At 43.0% G+C, this 16,760-nt stretch overlaps 4 protein-coding genes and 1 long non-coding RNA gene across 8 annotated transcripts; 3 read left to right on the top strand and 2 right to left on the bottom strand.

The window, feature by feature from the left end:
- The first annotated feature begins 324 nt into the window (after nt 1-324).
- On the top strand, nt 325-8,869 carry LOC108033901 (RING finger and CHY zinc finger domain-containing protein 1). Of its 4 annotated transcripts, none has more exons than XM_044094532.2 (6): nt 325-502; nt 2,225-3,193; nt 6,446-6,607; nt 6,980-7,138; nt 7,539-7,817; nt 8,223-8,869. In XM_044094532.2, exons 2-6 carry the CDS (start codon nt 2,552-2,554, stop codon nt 8,340-8,342), a joined length of 1,362 nt encoding a protein of 453 aa, XP_043950467.1. In that variant the 5' UTR covers nt 325-502; nt 2,225-2,551; the 3' UTR covers nt 8,343-8,869. The 4 variants fall into 4 exon arrangements, with proteins under 4 accessions (XP_043950467.1, XP_016964054.1, XP_050740782.1 ...); XM_017108565.3 differs by having other exon boundaries at nt 325-540; XM_050884825.1 differs by having other exon boundaries at nt 325-732.
- Nucleotides 8,870-8,878: 9 nt separating this feature from the next.
- LOC108033900 (lysophospholipid acyltransferase 7) lies at nt 8,879-11,403 on the bottom strand. The gene is made up of 6 exons (XM_017108564.3): nt 11,096-11,403; nt 10,912-11,032; nt 10,660-10,852; nt 10,373-10,524; nt 9,941-10,317; nt 8,879-9,707 (listed from the first exon to the last, which is right to left on the bottom strand). The coding sequence occupies exons 1-6, from the start codon at nt 11,305-11,307 to the stop codon at nt 9,293-9,295; spliced, it is 1,470 nt and encodes a 489-aa protein (XP_016964053.1). The 5' UTR covers nt 11,308-11,403; the 3' UTR covers nt 8,879-9,292.
- Nucleotides 11,404-13,407: 2,004 nt separating this feature from the next.
- Nucleotides 13,408-14,524, bottom strand: LOC108033389 (uncharacterized). Its single transcript, XR_001768667.3, has 3 exons — nt 14,411-14,524; nt 13,841-14,344; nt 13,408-13,769 (listed from the first exon to the last, which is right to left on the bottom strand). It is a non-coding gene; the product is annotated as an uncharacterized LOC108033389 (long non-coding RNA).
- LOC108033388 (phospholipase A1) lies at nt 13,700-15,086 on the top strand. The gene is made up of 2 exons (XM_017107708.1): nt 13,700-13,788; nt 13,851-15,086. Exons 1-2 carry the CDS (start codon nt 13,743-13,745, stop codon nt 14,987-14,989), a joined length of 1,185 nt encoding a protein of 394 aa, XP_016963197.1. The 5' UTR covers nt 13,700-13,742; the 3' UTR covers nt 14,990-15,086.
- A 449-nt stretch (nt 15,087-15,535) lies between these two features.
- Nucleotides 15,536-15,999, top strand: LOC108033554 (dynein light chain roadblock-type 2). Its single transcript, XM_017107900.3, has one exon. The coding sequence runs from the start codon at nt 15,627-15,629 to the stop codon at nt 15,918-15,920; it is 294 nt and encodes a 97-aa protein (XP_016963389.1). The 5' UTR covers nt 15,536-15,626; the 3' UTR covers nt 15,921-15,999.
- Nucleotides 16,000-16,760: the final 761 nt, after the last annotated feature.

The following is a 16,760-nucleotide window of genomic DNA, read 5'->3' as shown; positions in this document are numbered from 1 at the left end:
CATGTTTAAATCTGCATAATCAACTTTCGTATTTCCAAAACTATGGAAGGAAAAGGTCAACTCTATTGAACAAATCGTACAGATATATATGTTTCAACGGTTTTAATCGGATAAACTTGAGTTTCTTTTAAAATACCAATACCTAGAATTGGCCGAAGAGCGACCACCTGCGTAGTACTAACTACTAACTATCCTTCGGATGCGTATCGTATCTGAATCTGATACTAACAGCACTGCTGAATCCGAATTGCTTGCCGGAAGAGCTTTAAGCTGCGGAACGGAAGAAAGCTCCGGCAGACTGGCTGGCAGCAACAAGTGGAATATCTCCACTCCGCTCAGTTGGAAATCGAATCTCGCGCCGCACGAATCGAACCGGCGGAATCCGCATCCGCGACTTGAACGCGGATTTTGATTTGTCGCCGTCGTCGTCGTCGTCGTCGTGGCTCTTTAATTCAATTGACGATTCGAGCTGCGGCTGGTGTGCGCCGTTTCACTTTCAAGTGTACATCTCACTGCTAATAAATTATAATCTCCGAATGGGTAAAATTATAATTAAAGGCTACACTTCAACGAAGCTCACAATCAGATAACAAAGTTGGGGCTAAAGCCAAAGAAGATGAGAGCCAGTGGCGGGGCAAGCAAAACAAAGCCAAAAAGCGCAAAAACGGTCCAAAAACACAATCAGAAACACGTTAAACGAGAAATTGGTTTAAAAAACCTATATAAATTTAGGTATATACGTATGTGCGATGAGTGAATGAATGTCGGTGCGTGCGAATCGACGTACATAAGTACTGTAGCCAAACTTCAGATCGAAGGCGGTTTGGATTTGGCTTGGAAACTCTAGAAACCGATTACACAGATCGTGACATTACTCGGTGCATTTGTGAGCGAGTGCGTGCGTGCGTAGACATGAATGTTTGATAATTGAAAACCGAGTCAAGTTGGAATCAAGTGAACCTGGCTGGGTTCTTTTCGACGACTGGTTTTCCACTCCGCCGGGGCTGCTGCATTCATCGCCTCCTTACGTTTGTAATTTCAGCCCACTTTCAATATTTATCGTCGGTTCAGCTCCCCCTTTGATAATTGCGAAAAACAAACTGAGTCAACAAGACCAGCAACGATTTTTCAGCTCCCGCGCCATGCAAATACCCAAGAATAACCCCGGTGGGCGAACGAAACCGAAAGCTCATCTGCAGTTGCATTGCCACACAGATATTGCCAATAGTTGCTCCTGCGGCGGCATCTAGGCACTCCAGCAACATGCAACATGCAACGCTGCAGGCTGCAACAGCAACCACTGAGCAAAAGTTTCGCCCAGTCGCACGCCGGTTTTGTTAGCAAGTGTGGGCTGTTGCTCCCACTTTTTCATTCATCACCCGCACTGTGTGTCAAGGCACTGCGAATCCGCCTCGGAATACAAATCCGTAGGGCTGTGAACGTCTTTTCGGCGACACAGTGACCCGCAGGCAGGCCAAACAAGCGATTTAAATGCTCCCGCTCACATGGCACAAGGTCCAATCAAAGCACAGCTGCGGGTATAAAAACAGTAGCACACTTACATTTTATTTTCCAAGTAGGGAAAGACTTCAAAATCCTTCCTTGATCGTTTTATCACTGCAAATTTCTTCTAAAATAATGAAGTCATCGATTGGACTAGAAGCCCTCTTATGACATATATTTAATAAGGGAATACTTTCAAAATAACTTTTTCTTGACAAATCCTTGTTATCTTGTCAGAAACCTCAAAAATAGTATACATATTATACTAAAACAAATGAATTGCATAAGAATAGTAATTATATCCATTGCTTGCCTTTAATGGTCACGTATTTTTACATTGTTCCTTGGACCTTGCAGAGGATATTAAAATCCCAACCTTAAAAAACGAAATATAAATAAAAATATATACATATTTCTAATAAACTGACAAGTTAAAGTTTTATAGAATTCTTAGCGCTAACGTCTCGTCCGCCACTGTGCATGTGTACAGAGTGCGAGACGCCGAAGAAAACTAAAATCAAGATAGTAGTTATCTACTTTAGATGGCCTTTCGCAGCCGGGGAATGGGCATGGGAAACATTGAAATGCAAATACGCTGTCTCGGTAGTTTTGTTGTGCCGAACATTAGGGGATAAGCCAGGCGACTACTGATCGATCGGTGTGTGAACAATGGCCAGCAAAAAGCACTTACCCGTTTCCCACCCTTTTTAATCGCTTCCAGCCCAGTGTCACACCTGCGCGGGTTTTTGGGCAGCCGAAAATTTGACAACGACCGCCTGTGCATACACAAGGAAGTGTGGCACAAATGAAAGTTAGGTGCAGAAGAGAGTTCCAGCAGTCGGGTCTTCGGGTTTCTTCAGATAGGGCCGCTCACGTCGACGGGCGGATTCAAAGTCTACATGTGTCACAACAGCAACATCGGCAAATAATTTAGTTGCTGCGCGGCGGCAATTGAGGAGGCAGCAATTAACCAAGACCACTGCAACTCAGAGGAATAGTGGAAAATCACTCAGACGTCTACACCCAGATATTCAGCTCCTGCAACAAAATGAAGAACCGCCAGCGGGCGCGCCGAGTATCGCTAAATGAAAACCACAACAGATACTTGGGCAGCGGCGGCGGCAGCAGCAGCAGCATCGATGTACAAATATTTACCAATACAAAAGAGCCCAATCAAGTCAATTTAAATTCATCGTCAAAGCTGCTGGCGAGCTCAGCTACGACGACCTCAGCGGAGGCTGCTCTTCCCGCTTCGCTTCCAGTTGCTCAGATAGCACAGCAGCAACATCCACAGCAGCAGCAACAACTACAGAGACAGCAGCAACAACAGCTGATTATGCCGCCCACAACGATGATGGGCAAGTATCATCCATCGCACGCAAAACTGAGAAAATGCAAATCGACACCCAGCCTCACTTTCGATGGCCTGGAGCCGATGGAGCCCGTGGAGGAGGATCCCCACTGTCGCCGCATTTCCCCATTTCCACGGAACACCGCCTCGGAGGCTAAGCAAACGCAGCAACATGAACAACTTCCACGCATCAGCGGCAACCAAGGCAGCTGCCACAGCCACATCAACGCCGGCAACATCGGCAGCAGCAACAGCAAGTGCAACAGCAGCGCGACACCAACAACACCGGAGTCAATGCGCTTTGGATGCGCCCACTACAAGCGACGCGCCATGTTTGTGGTAAGTGCAATAAGCAGGCAATATGCATTCGTATCAGCTCTGCGTTCTACGAGTCTCCTACTGAACAACAAATGAAAGCAAAAGTCGCAGGCACTGCTGCAAAATCCTACATTGCAATGCACTTGAACTTGAATTTGCAGACAATTAATCGGTGAATTAGAACCTAAAATAGGTTTTTAATAGGAGTTATAACAGCAGTCGTAAGGGTTTTACATTTTATGGATAAATGATTTGTAAGCACTAAGCCTTACAAATTGTATTAGATGTTAGTTTCCTTAAAAGCATATTTTAAATTAAAAATAAAATATTTGAAATATAATATTCAGGTATCTGCTATCTGTTTAAAAATACTTTAAAGGATTGCCGTGAATTCTTCAGACCAACTTATAAGAAAGTTGTCTGGGACATTATAAGACCATAGTTAACTGCATTCATTCTTCTCAGTTACATTTTTAATGAATATAAATTATCGCTCAATTAATATTTTGTTTTCCAAGCAATATAAAATTAACCCTTCACAATGATGCGGGCTTAGATCAACATGTGAAGCTCCAGAAATAATAAGTACCGAAATTATTTCCCATTATCGGGAGCCCCCATCCATTACTCATTTCAGTAGAATATTTTTTGAAGTGGAAGTAGAAGTTCTCATTGTGACGCATTTGGGGATAAGAAAAGGCGGATTTATATGTTATAATACGAATTATCAATACTAATAATTACTTTCTTCTTCTGAACACGCATTTATAAAAATACGCTTAAGATTATGATTATTACACAAGAATTAAATGCCATATGTGGATTTATTGAAAACGCAAGCTAAAATTTAGATGCTTCCTTCGAATTTTCCGGTCATATTTTAAATGCTAGAAAATTTTCCACCTCTTCTGGAATTCCTTCAGCAAGTTATGACGGCGCCTTTGGAGGGCATCTGCGCTTTCCGCATATTTCGTCGTCGCTTTATTGGATTCCTCCCGGAAAATGGGCATTTAACCATTATTTATTCGTTTCTCAACAAACAGCCAAAGTAAAGTGTCTGAAGTCTAAACAGACACCTTTTGGCAGTGATTCTTTTGTGCCCGTGTAACATTAATTCAATTAATATTTGCACGGCAATTGTTTGGGCTCTGTGTGGACAGCCACAGGCCCTCGATCTCCGGATTTCGGAGGGGCGTACACATGGGGTCTGGGTCTGGGTCTGGGTCTGCTCCGGTTCCGATTCACAGCCCAGGAATTCTGCCCCAGAGGCGAGTGGCCATTTAACACCTCCATCCTCCATTTCCATTCATCTGGGCAAACAATGCGTTTATCTCCATCGCTCGGGTTTGGATAAGAAATTATGGGGAAACGTGAAATTGTGTGTGCACATAAGGCAATCGTTCCGCAGCTATATCCAGGCCTTTACCTTACCAATTAGGAGCCAGCAGGCATAATTATCGAGAGGTGATAAGTACGGGGTAGGATATTACCAGTATGGAAGTTTTAAGGTGAGAAGAGTGACTCAATGCGGGGAGAGTATTTAAATATTTAATTAATATTATTGTCTTAAGTTAGTAAAACCGCAAAGTATTCAGCTGAAAATTGTAAGTATGTTAAGTACACGTCTTGCTGTTTTATTAACTTTTATTTACCTTTTTATTAACATTTTTACAAGATAATATATCAGCCCTATTTACTCCAGAAGGGTAGCGAGTTCTTGACTACCGCAATAACTAAACACTTAAACAGCAAAAATAGAAGAACAATTACGATAGCAGGACCGTATATAGAAAGGTATTTAGGGGTTGGTCTGTTACTGTCTTAATAAAGCTAACTTTTGTAGAGCCCCATAAAATATTTTAACCTTAAAGCACTGCGTTAAGATACCATATAGACAATTTATCCAGTCGAAGAGCAACACGTTTGAGTAACTGTATAACTGAAGCATTCCAATTTCGCGATATGAATGGATAATGTGCCCTAAAATCATTCTCAGGCGGTGCCCATTTGTAAAGCTCTCCCAAAAATGTCACGTAAGCCCGTACACGCCCAATCTGTCCTACATTCCCTATTATCCGCTTACACCGAGAGAAATTGGGAGAAGTAAAGTTCGCATTAACGAGGGTCGCATTAAGTGTTGAACCAGCTGAATTTAATTGCTCTCAAATATTTATATTCGCCCCACAATGCGTGAAATTAATTATACATACCTGGGACTTAAGCTCAATGCTAAGAGCAGTGTGTGCGACCCCAAGTGGAGCAACGCCCGCCATTGCCGGCTCCTTAGTACGAGTATCTCGGAGTACCAGATCTTGTATCAATTTGCCTTAGAGCGCTGTCGTATTTGCCCGCCCCTTTGTTTCGCTCGATAGATAAATTTGAGATGTCTGGACTTGGCCAACTGCAGGAACAACCGCGTTATAATGCGATCGTTAGTGCGGCGCAGCAGCAAAGCAGGGGAAGCACGAGGGAACCGGACTCAAAGATGCTACTCCGCCTCTGAACTTGGAGCGCTATCATCGCAACAGAGCCGGAATAAATACTCAAAAGTGTTGTTTAGCTATAAATAATTCCGAGAGATAGTGGCGATGTGCGAGGCTGGTTGGTATGGCTGGGGTGTGGGCTGCCCCCAAACTGAACTCAAGGGAGGACTTGGTTACATAAGTTACAGAAGGCAGACAAACAAGATAGCAGAGCTCTGTAAACCGACCGAAGTTCAATCCCTCCGCCTGCAGCGAGAAGTTCTTGAGTCAGCACGGGAAACCGGATCGATCCGACGCGGTTTCGGTGGGTCTTTATCATAACCGAATGGTGATAGATCGAGCTTTATCGACGAGTGAACCAATTAGCAGCCGCCTAATGAACCGACACGAGTAGGCTCCTTTCAGGCGGATTCAGTTTCACCCGCTGATTTGGTTCGTGATCATAAAACGGCGATCGAGTTTCAAGTGCAGTGTTTATGACAATGCTAAGTCTGGCCAGTGGATCTGACGTCTGAGACGTCCCTTCTTAATTAGACTACCATTTGTTTTCAGCCGGTTTCCAGGCAGATTTCGTGAGTTAGCAACTCAATTTGGGAATTAGGGCCGTGTCTCCGTCGGCCGCTAATGAACTATGTGGCTTGATAGTGGGCACTCGGCAGTCCTTGACTGGGGGAGGGCTCCGTCGGGGGAGCTCAGCTCCACTTAAAGTGGAATATTTTGCCTAACGTTTCTTTCCAGTACTAATTTATTTCGGTTTTGATCTCTTCCCATCGAATTCCTGTTTATGCAGACCCCCTGCTGCAACAAGTTCTACAAGTGCCGATTTTGCCATGACGAGAACGAAACGCACCACTTCGATCGCAAGACCCTCACCGAACTGATCTGCTCCGAATGCAACAGGAGGCAAACGGTGCGGGAGCAGTGCGAAAACTGCGGAGTGCGCTTTGGAAAGGTAAGCTCTGGGGCTATCTTGAAGTGTATCTTTGTATCTATTATTGATACGGAAATATACTGAGCAAAATAGTAGTCTCTAAACATATTACTCATACAGAAATGTCTTCAGAAGAATAATAGTTTACAACAATTTAAATTACACGAACTTAAGTATCATAATGAATTAAAGTAATTCTTTTATTTTAAACGATAACATTTTCCATAAAAAAAAAGAAATAAACTCTACTTTTGACATTAAGAAACTTTAGAACCATCTTAATTCAGATCCTGACTATTATATTTTCTATATACCACAGACTATTTCTGTAAGATAGTAAGAAACTTTAGAATGATGTAATTGAAACTCGGTGCATTTAATTTACATTTCCAGTACACCTGTCTGATCTGCAACCTCTTCGACGACGCGGACAAGCAGCAGTACCATTGTCACGGATGTGGCATCTGTCGGATTGGCGGGGCCGAAAACTTCTTCCACTGCGAGGTCTGCAACATGTGCCTGCCCATCCAGTTGAAGATCGACGGCCACAGGGTGAGTTGGGTCGCTACCTTGCACCCCATTAGGTACTCCGAGATTGTCCACTTGGAAAACATTTGGCCTGTAAGTGCGGGCTGTGACCTCCGCTTTTCGAAAGCAAATCAAAGAAACAGCCAGCCGCCTGGCATATTAATTTTGTGTCAATTCATTGCCGAAACCGGTTGCCTAATTGCTTTTTGTGGCAATCCGTGATCTGCGATCGGCGATCGGCGATATAGCTGAGTGGATATGAGTGTCAAAACTGTTGGAGGAATGGCTTAATTAATTGGCCGGCATGTCGAGTGCTGTGCAGGCGCGTATCAGGCACCGAAATGGGCCAAAGATCCGACGCCGATTTACATAACTGATTTGCATGTCTTCCTAGCTGACAGTATATCGATCTGTTCCCTTGCAGTGCGTGGAGAACATCTCGCGATCCCACTGCCCGGTTTGCCTGGGAGACATCCACACCTCGCGCATTCCCTGCCATATTCCCGACTGCGGCCACCTGCTGCACAAGATGTGCTTCGACCAGCTGCTGGCCTCCGGCCACTACACCTGTCCCACCTGCCAGACCTCGCTGATCGACATGACGGCGCTGTGGGAGTACCTGGACGACCAGGCGGAGCGCATGCCGGTGCCCCTCAAGTACGAGAACCAGCGAGTGCACATATTCTGCAACGATTGTCACAAGGTGAGTCACCAAGTTATATTCTTGTTTTAAAACCGGTGTACAAAAATATTTGAATTTTAAATTCCAATTTGTCAATGTTTATAAAATGCTTTAAATGTCTTTAGGAGACTATAACAATAAATTTAAAAACAGGAACGAGGGAATTATCATTTACAAAGTAAATAGAAAAAAACTAGAAATTAAATAAAAAAAAATAAAATAGTTATAACAGTTAAAACTGAATAATATACAAGTCGTTGTCTTTAAGTAAGGAAATAATTCAAAGTAAAGCATATATCTCTTAGCTAGGAAACATTACAAGACTGTGACAATACTGTGTTTAGATTTACAAAGGATTTTTATCTTAACTTCACATTACAAATGGATATAATTAATTTGTTATTTCCTTCTTCATTCACTTCGCAGACTTCCAAAACCAAATTCCACTTCATCGGACTCAAGTGCGTGCATTGCGGCGCCTACAATACCACGCAGGATGTGAAGAGGCGTCTGTCCCTGGTCACCGATGAGCCATCCTCGGCGTGATGTCCACCGATTATCATCAGCATCAGCATTCACATTCGCATCTGCAACAGGAAATCTCTTGCCATGCTACCCACGTTTGAGGAAACTATTTTGTTAGCTAACACAACACAACTGAAATTGAAACGCATTGAATTTAGACCAAGTTCGAGCTGGTATCGAATATAAACCACCCATAAACAAACAAAAGGCTCACTAAATTCGAGTGTAAACTCAAAACCTCTGGAGATTTGAAAACATTAGTTAGGTTTAATGGAAATAGATGGTTTCAATATTGTGATAGGGCTATAACGATATTTCCATACTTATTGTTTTCCAATCTCTAGGGGATTGTACAAACCCCAATAAAATATACACTTTACAGATTGGTAATAACTAAATTTCACTCGAATTAAGTATTCCACTTGCAAAAATCTCTGTAATTCTCGAATTTCTCCGTGAAAATTTAATTTTAGAAAATAACATTTTAAAACTCTTAAAATTCCGTTACCATAACTGCTTAATAAAATAGAAACCTACAAAAAGAATAAGCCGTGTACTTCTTTTGGAAATATATATGTAGGTCATGTTTTAATTTGGAATTGAGTTATCATAGCAGGTTTTAATATTTATACATTTTTCGTTTTAATTTCTTTGGTTAAAATATATAATAATCTTTCTCAGTAACTTTTAGATGCCTAACTCTACTAATATTTTATATTCATAATATCATCACCTTCCACAGAAGAAGTTTGGATGGAAGCCGGTAGAAGGCGTAACAATACCACTTTTGTACATAATTAAATTGATAAAAGAATGTGAGAACGACGTCTCTAAAAAATAATGATCATTTACAATAGAAGTTTTGTAGAACGTATAAATTCCTCCGATAGAATATGTGGTGAAAAACTTTTATAAGTTGTCCATGAATTGATCTACCAATTAGGGATATTGGTGGCCGAGTAATTGATAAACTACTGAGCCTTTTCCTTATCCACTGCGGCAGCGATTCCATCTCCGGCAGCTGCTTTGTCTGCCGCACGGTTCTTTCTACGTTCGGCGGCCTTCTTCTGACTGGTCAGGTATAGTCCTAACGCAATCATCGCCGCCCAGCTGACGTAACCAATGTGATAGACCGAGCTATAGTACCGCCAGATCTTGCCAAACGAGGAGAGCAGGAAGGCCTCGCCCAAGTAACTGAAGGCGAACCACTTGAAGATCCAGAAGATGACGTCGATTACACGGCGGTTAGTGCCAGTGGCTGTTTTGCGCACCAGCTTGTCCCACATGTCCTCCAGGGCAACGTAAAAGGGAGCGCCCATGATGCAGAAGTAGTGTCCCGGTCGGAATCCGTGCCAGTAGGCGGAGCACAGCAAAGTGGCGCCAGTCCTAGGAAGATTTCCAAGGCAAGTTAGTAAGGGAAACCATAAATGAGACCATAACATGAGTAACTACTAGGCATACCTGCCAACCCTGCGATCAGTAGCAAAGGGAAAGAACAACAACAATAGCAGTAACTACAACTAAATCTACGACTCTTAGAAAATACTTGATTTAGGAACTTGAATTTGTAGTAATCCTCCAATTCAACTTCATAGTATCTTTCTACACTAAAATCCCACCTGTATTTCTTGCTCGGGAAGAGTTTGTACACGTTAACAGCCAACCAGTATTGGACGCACACATTCCAGTGCTTCATGCCCTCACGGAAGGTCCAGCAGCGCTCCACCTCCAGCACCCTCGTATTTACAATGGTGTTAAAGTTGTACGTGTGCTTCTCCGCATCGCGCTTGAGGTGCTGGTAGCGTTTCCGAGGACCCTCGCCGTTAGTGGGATCCGACTCATCCGGATAGGCTCCAAAGCCGGCCATTGTGCAGACGCACTCGCTCAGGGTCAGTCCAGTGTAGATGCGGGCGCGGAATGTGAAGAACGTGGGCCAAACGTACAGCAGGCGGTAGACAAAGGAGCGATCGTTGAAGAACTCATCGCTCAGAGCATACTAAATATGTTAAATCAAAGTATTAAGTTCCTCCAAGGTTCACTTAAGTACTCACATCCAGTGGCCAAATGTAGTTTGTGGCCAGGTATAGAGCACAGTAGAAGACGGCATATTTAAGCTTCTCCAGGGTGGCCTCAACACTGGGAGCATGGGTCTTAAAGGGCATCTCAAAGTAGTCTCTGTATGTGCGATACCGATAATAGGGACCTGCAATCAATAAACATGAGTAATTCCTTTTGAAATTAGTAATGCATGTCAATTACAATCAGCAATTGAAATGGACTTTGATATCATAACATGTGTTCTGTGTGGAAACTAGTTTGAACCCAGCCCTATCCTAACCTGTAAGAACTCCGATGTAGTTGAAGCTATAATGCAGGATTTCGGCGGCACCCAGTGTCTGCAGCTCCTCATCGTAGTCGGTGATCTCCACCAGACTCTCCTGGTTCACGTCCCGCTGGTCGTTCTTCTTCTGCTCGTCGCGAGCCCTCAGGCGTTTCCAGGCGGCTGTCTTCTCAAAGGCGATACCCGAAACCTGCCAATGGTGGGGTTATCAGCAAAGTTACTCAAATGATAGATGGTTATGCAACCTACCTTCAGGGTGAGCACCATTTGGATCATGTTTGTGTGTCCGGGAATGCCCAGGTAGAAGTCGAAGAGGCGGAAGAACACCAGGTATCCAAACATGACCACGAAGGTGACCAGGTGTCCTTTGCTGGAGGAGGGCGAATCAGGGATTATCAGGTGGTTTCACAGGCTGGGGATGCCACCAACTCACCTTGGGTGCACCAGGAGCACGGCGGAGGTGCCCAGGGCCAGGGAAATGAAGCAGTGCAGGCTGTGGAGCCCCGACACGATCACAACCACAAGCACGCCCAGCGCCGTGGACACCAGCTTCCGCTGGCCCTCGTCCGAGATCTTCTTCACATAGCTCCCGGCGCCGATGCAGGCCAGCAGGCAGATCACGTAGATCACGTCGTCGAAACTCATCGTGCTGCGGACGCTACGTCTTTTGCTATCAACTATAATCCCCCGCTATTGATTATGGTTCCTTATTATTATGATTTCCGCAGTGTGACCAGATGGGGAACCGCTCTTTTAGCCAATACTATCGACAAACCGTAGATTTGCCTGTAATAAGGGTTAGCATGTAAATAAGGGATTCCGTTCAGAAGTCATTATCTTGAATCATCATTTAAAAGGCTTGTGTTTTTTTTTTTGAGTTTCCTAAACCCACGGAATTAAGAAAACTTAAAATACTTATTAAGCACTTTTTTGTTTTAAGCATTTATAAAAGGTTGATGACTCCCGCCAATAACAATCGATATTTCATCAGTAATCTGAGGAGGTGTATTCGCTAACGTGGTTCGTGTCCTCACTGACCGCTAATGCACAAAAGCTTGCAGACATGAAACAACAAAGTCTTTGGTCATTTTAAAAAATAATACAATAAATCTTATTATTATAATAATACTTATTTATGGGAAAATACACTACTTCATTTCATTTAAGAAGAAAATTAATTTTAAAATCGCATTTAAATTGGAGGTCCCATCTATACGTAATATGTAACATAGACTAACCTGATAACGTTGAGTAAATGTTTAAGCTTTAAGTATCTTTTAAAACTATTTTTTATTAATTAATTATTTGTTATTCAAATTCTGTAGTTTCAAAAAATACCAAAGAATCGACTCAAGGGCTTTATAAGATTGCATGAAAAATCATACAATTTCTTGAACAAAATCATATAAAATGCTTGGAAAACAGTATGACAACTCACCTACAATTAGATATCAATATTATGTGATATCTACTATAATAAACTAAATTAAATTCTTCCCATCGATATTCTGATTTTAATAATTATACATGATTTAATATTTATATGTAATACTCATTTGGTTTGCAATTAAGCCACAACAATGATACGACTTGATCAGTTTTATGTTCTTAACGAAAAAAAGTCCCATGATATGGCGGAAAAAATCGTACAATTTCTTGGACAATAAGATTAATTATTAACAAAATCTTTCCACAATTGGTGTTTTCTTCATACAATTCATATAAAATGATTGAAAGACAGTTTGACTACCCACCCACAAGAAGATACAATTAAATCAGTGGTACCTACAATACTAAACTAAATTATATTGCTTAAACAAGGAATCTGAGTTTGATTTACAATATATTAAATATTTATATTTAATACTTTAAAGGAGAAAGGAAAGTCCCATGATATGGCGGGAAAAATAAATAATTTCTTAGACAATACTTGGTTGCAAGAGTTTCCCACAATACCTATATTGTCTCCATGAACTCATATAAACTGCTTGGAAAATTATATTGCAATGACTTCCTTACAAAACTCAAGCACGTCGATTGGCAATTATAAAATATCAAAGCAATAATGCCCTGCAATTGATATTTCCCAACGCACGCCACATAAGTCAATTAGATGAACCACCCATTTGATTTCAATTTGAGTCGTTGATAATGAGATTCATTAATCGGTTGTAAACGCCCAGCTGATAATTGTGATCGAGTTTAGCCAAAGCGTTTGCCCACTTTTTGCGGCTGTCATGAGTGTGCGCCAAGAATTTCCCAGGTCTACAGTGTCTGTCCCAACTCTAGTGCTACGTCATGGAGCGCATGTAGAACCGGTAATGCGGAGCCAACACGTTTCTGTGGGAAGAAACGCGTGCCTCCATAGGGAAGGCGGGCAATGCCTCAAATCAGCTGGACAAGCTATGATCAGGGGCTGATTTCAGGAGGGTTCCATATGTAGGACTTCATAATACTTGGATTTATTTATAGATATGTTCTATTGACTTTTCTAGATAGGGAGGATAGTAAAGGGATTATTAAAACACTGCTACTTTTCAGAATAGATCACTTTATTTAATGTATTTTGGACTAAATATTGTACTTTTGAATTTATAGTAATTTCGAAATTACTCTTATTATTCTTACTGTGCCATTTCTTTATTTTTGTGTGCTTTTAATGGTTAGTATCTTTACTTGTTAAATACACTTAAATTATATAACTTTTAGAAATTGTATGTAAAATTGGGTACTAACAAGTCCTCATAAATGGTATAATATGCAAGTTTTTATTAGATTTGGCCACTTTAGCCTCGTTGGAGACTAGTTTTTCCCATCATTAACTGCCCCCCTCGAGCTCCTCCACTGCTCTGAGCGGGCTAATCGCTTGATCAGTGCGATTTATTCGCGAGTTGCTACCAGGTATGACGCGCTGATGGGAGTTGATCTATGAAAACCCAGAATGCATGGCTCTACCAATAGGCTCTCACTCTCGGCGGCATATAAAACCAGCTAGCCCGATCGAACAGATCAACAGAGTGCAATAGCAGGTGGAATCGATATCTTCTCCGGTTGCAGCTGAGCCAATAAATCGACACAAAATGTGGCCTAAAACACTTGCAGTTTTGCTGTTGGTGGCAGCATTAGGTGAGTTTTCTTAAATTGGCTCACAAACTTATAATAATAAATGCATAATTACCTGCAATTAGCTCAAGGCAAGCCCAGTGGCAATGGAAACGCAGTCGAGGGCGACTATGATAACGAGATGAGTGAGTTCATGGCTGCCCTGCCGAACCTGGATGATACGCCCGCTGGATTGGGACAGCGATCGGACATCTCAACCGAACCGGAGGTGGACGATATTCTGGCCAACCTGGACGATGAGTACGAGGGAGCCAAGCACTACGAGTGGAATCAGTGTGACAAGGACCTTAAAGAGTCGCGGGGCATTCGCAAGTTTTTGGACCTGTCCTTCGTGAAAAAGATAGCCAGCAACCTGAATCCCTTCGGCACCAAGAAGCTCCGCATGCAGTTCTACCTCTTCAAGAGGGAGTTCCCCGAGTGCGGCAGGGAGCTGGACTTCTCGGACGAGCGCAAGTGGAGGCACTCCGGCTTCAATGCCTCCCTGCCCACCAGACTGATGATCCACGGCTGGATGAGTCAGTCGCGCGGCTCCTTCAACCGGGATGTGAAGGACGCGTATCTGAAGAAGGGGGAGTACAACGTGATCGTGGCCGATTGGAGCGCCAGTTCGGCCAATATCAACTACTTCTCGGTGGTCAATCTAATCGAGACCTTTGGCGCCCAGTTGGCCCAGTTCACCAGGGAGCTGCATCGCCAGTTCGGAGCTGATTTTGACAGCATGTACCTGATTGGTCACTCGTTGGGAGCCCAGATTGCCGGATCGGCGGGCAAGCGACTGAAGCCGGACCAGGTGAACACCATTTTCGCTCTGGATCCCGCGGGACCCAAGTTCCGTCATCGCAGCGCCGAATTCCGGATCGATCCCACGGATGCCAAGTTTGTGGAGTCCATGCACACGAGTGCCAACTTCGGGTTCCGCCGACCCACGGGCAGTGCCACCTTCTATCCCAACTATGGAGCCTACCAGCGGAGTTGCTACTACCTGGGCTGCTCCCACATCCGATCGTACCAGATGTTCGCCGAGTCCATCAACTCGCCGCTGGGATTCTGGGGAACCCCCTGCACGCGGGACAACGGAAGGTGGCAGTGCGACCAGAGCAAGCGACAGACCGTCCAGATGGCGGGTGAGCCGTCGGTTCACAAGGAGGGCATATTCTACGTGAAAACCTCCTCCAGCGACCCCTTTGCCCTGGGAAAGCAGTAGAACTGGGATAGATTTAGTCTAGAGTTATTTTATTGTAGTTTTAGGCGCCTTTGAATGTGATTTAAATATACCAAATAAAATTACAAATTTTAATATATATCACTTACATTTTTTGGTATGACTGACAGGGTTCATTGCTAAACTCTTGTCATTTCTGAAAAAAGGTGAATTTATAATTATATTAATGCAAAACGCACGCTTTTTAGATTGCTACTGTATAATTATAAACTAATTTGATAGGATGTTGGTTCTTCAGTCGAAAACTTAGAAATATTATAAGGTTTAATTGCAATGATTTTGTTAGTATAATTCGTTTAATTTAAATATATTTTTATAAAAATTATAATTTTAAAATGATAAAGACAAATAATAATACATCAAAAATATTTTAAATTAAGAGACCTCTAAGCAAATGAATATTTTTTAGCTTGATAGAGATTTCAATACTAAAAATCCTACTATTTTATTTAGTTAACCACTGAAATGGGCTAATTTCCGGCTGAAGGAGGTCTTCAAAACTTATCATAGTGTGCTGTTTATAAACTTTCACATCCCCAGGATCACCCACATCAACGTCAGCATCAAATAAAAATCTATTTGAAACTTGTAAACTACATTTGCTTTGCTTCTCGACAAGATGTCGGCCGAAATTGAGGAATTACTGAAGCGTTACCAGAACTATCCGAATGTTGCTGGCGTTATTATTTTGGACCCGTTCGCCATACCCATCAAGACGACCATGGAGTACACCTTGACCGTCCACTACGCGGCCCTGATTAGCACCCTGACCTACAAGGCGGCCAAGATGGTCTCCAATTTGGATGCGAGCAACGAGCTGATGACCATACGCCTGCGCACCAAGGTCCACGAGGTGATAGTGCTGCCCTCCGAGAACTACATCATCATCGTGGTCCAGAACCCGGGCACCTGATTCCCATCCCCGTTCTCTGCCCAAGCAGACCCAAAACCGTCCAATAAACCATATATATCCCGCGTTTCACCGATTGCAATTGCCTTTATCTAGTTTTAATTAAAGTTGCAAAGTGTCTGGGCCAATGGCGCATCTTCGGCGATGTGAAATATGCGAGTTGGCGATGGCTTGGCGTTAATTGCTGCAGATAAATACACGCCGCGTCGCCATAATTACGACAGACAGATTACGGGCCGCACTTAATTGTCCGCCGTAAAGTGTGTTTGCCTTGCCGGCCCGGTATCTCTAATCCTTCCCGAGAAGCAGGCACCCCCGGTTCCACAGCCTTGGCGAAAAGGGGCAACGGATCCGGCTCCTTCTCGGTTTTAATTATTCGGCGACGTCCCCACTCCCAGCCGTTTGCATATTCATTGGTTCTCCTGCGGAGGCATCGCTTTGATTTCCATTATGGCGATTTTGCTGATTTTTCCCGCCCCCAGACTGCAGAAACTTTGCCTGCAATATGGTGGTCGGCCATGGCCAGATAAGCTATCCGAATCGGTTATAAAAATGGCCAAGTTAAGAGGTAAACGGCTCCAAAGTGATTTAAATATTTTGACTCTTTTCCTTGGAGGAAGAAGGTTTGGGAGAGTACTTTATTTTATTAGCCCGAGGAGGCGCAGTCAGGGATATAAGTATGCTTACGGCTTGTACTTCGTCTTTTCAAGAATGTCCTGTGCGAAAAAAAATGTTTTTTATTTTTTAAATGCTGATAGTGCCCTAACAAATTTTTACAAACTGTGATAAATGGTGCTTTAATCAACACCCTTTTATTGATTTCATACTTTTTGGTCTAGAATG

This window comes from Drosophila biarmipes, chromosome 2L, assembly GCF_025231255.1.
Source record: "Drosophila biarmipes strain raj3 chromosome 2L, RU_DBia_V1.1, whole genome shotgun sequence".
NCBI classification, from domain to species: domain Eukaryota; kingdom Metazoa; phylum Arthropoda; class Insecta; order Diptera; family Drosophilidae; genus Drosophila; species Drosophila biarmipes.
This window is presented reverse-complemented; position numbering and strand designations above follow the sequence as displayed.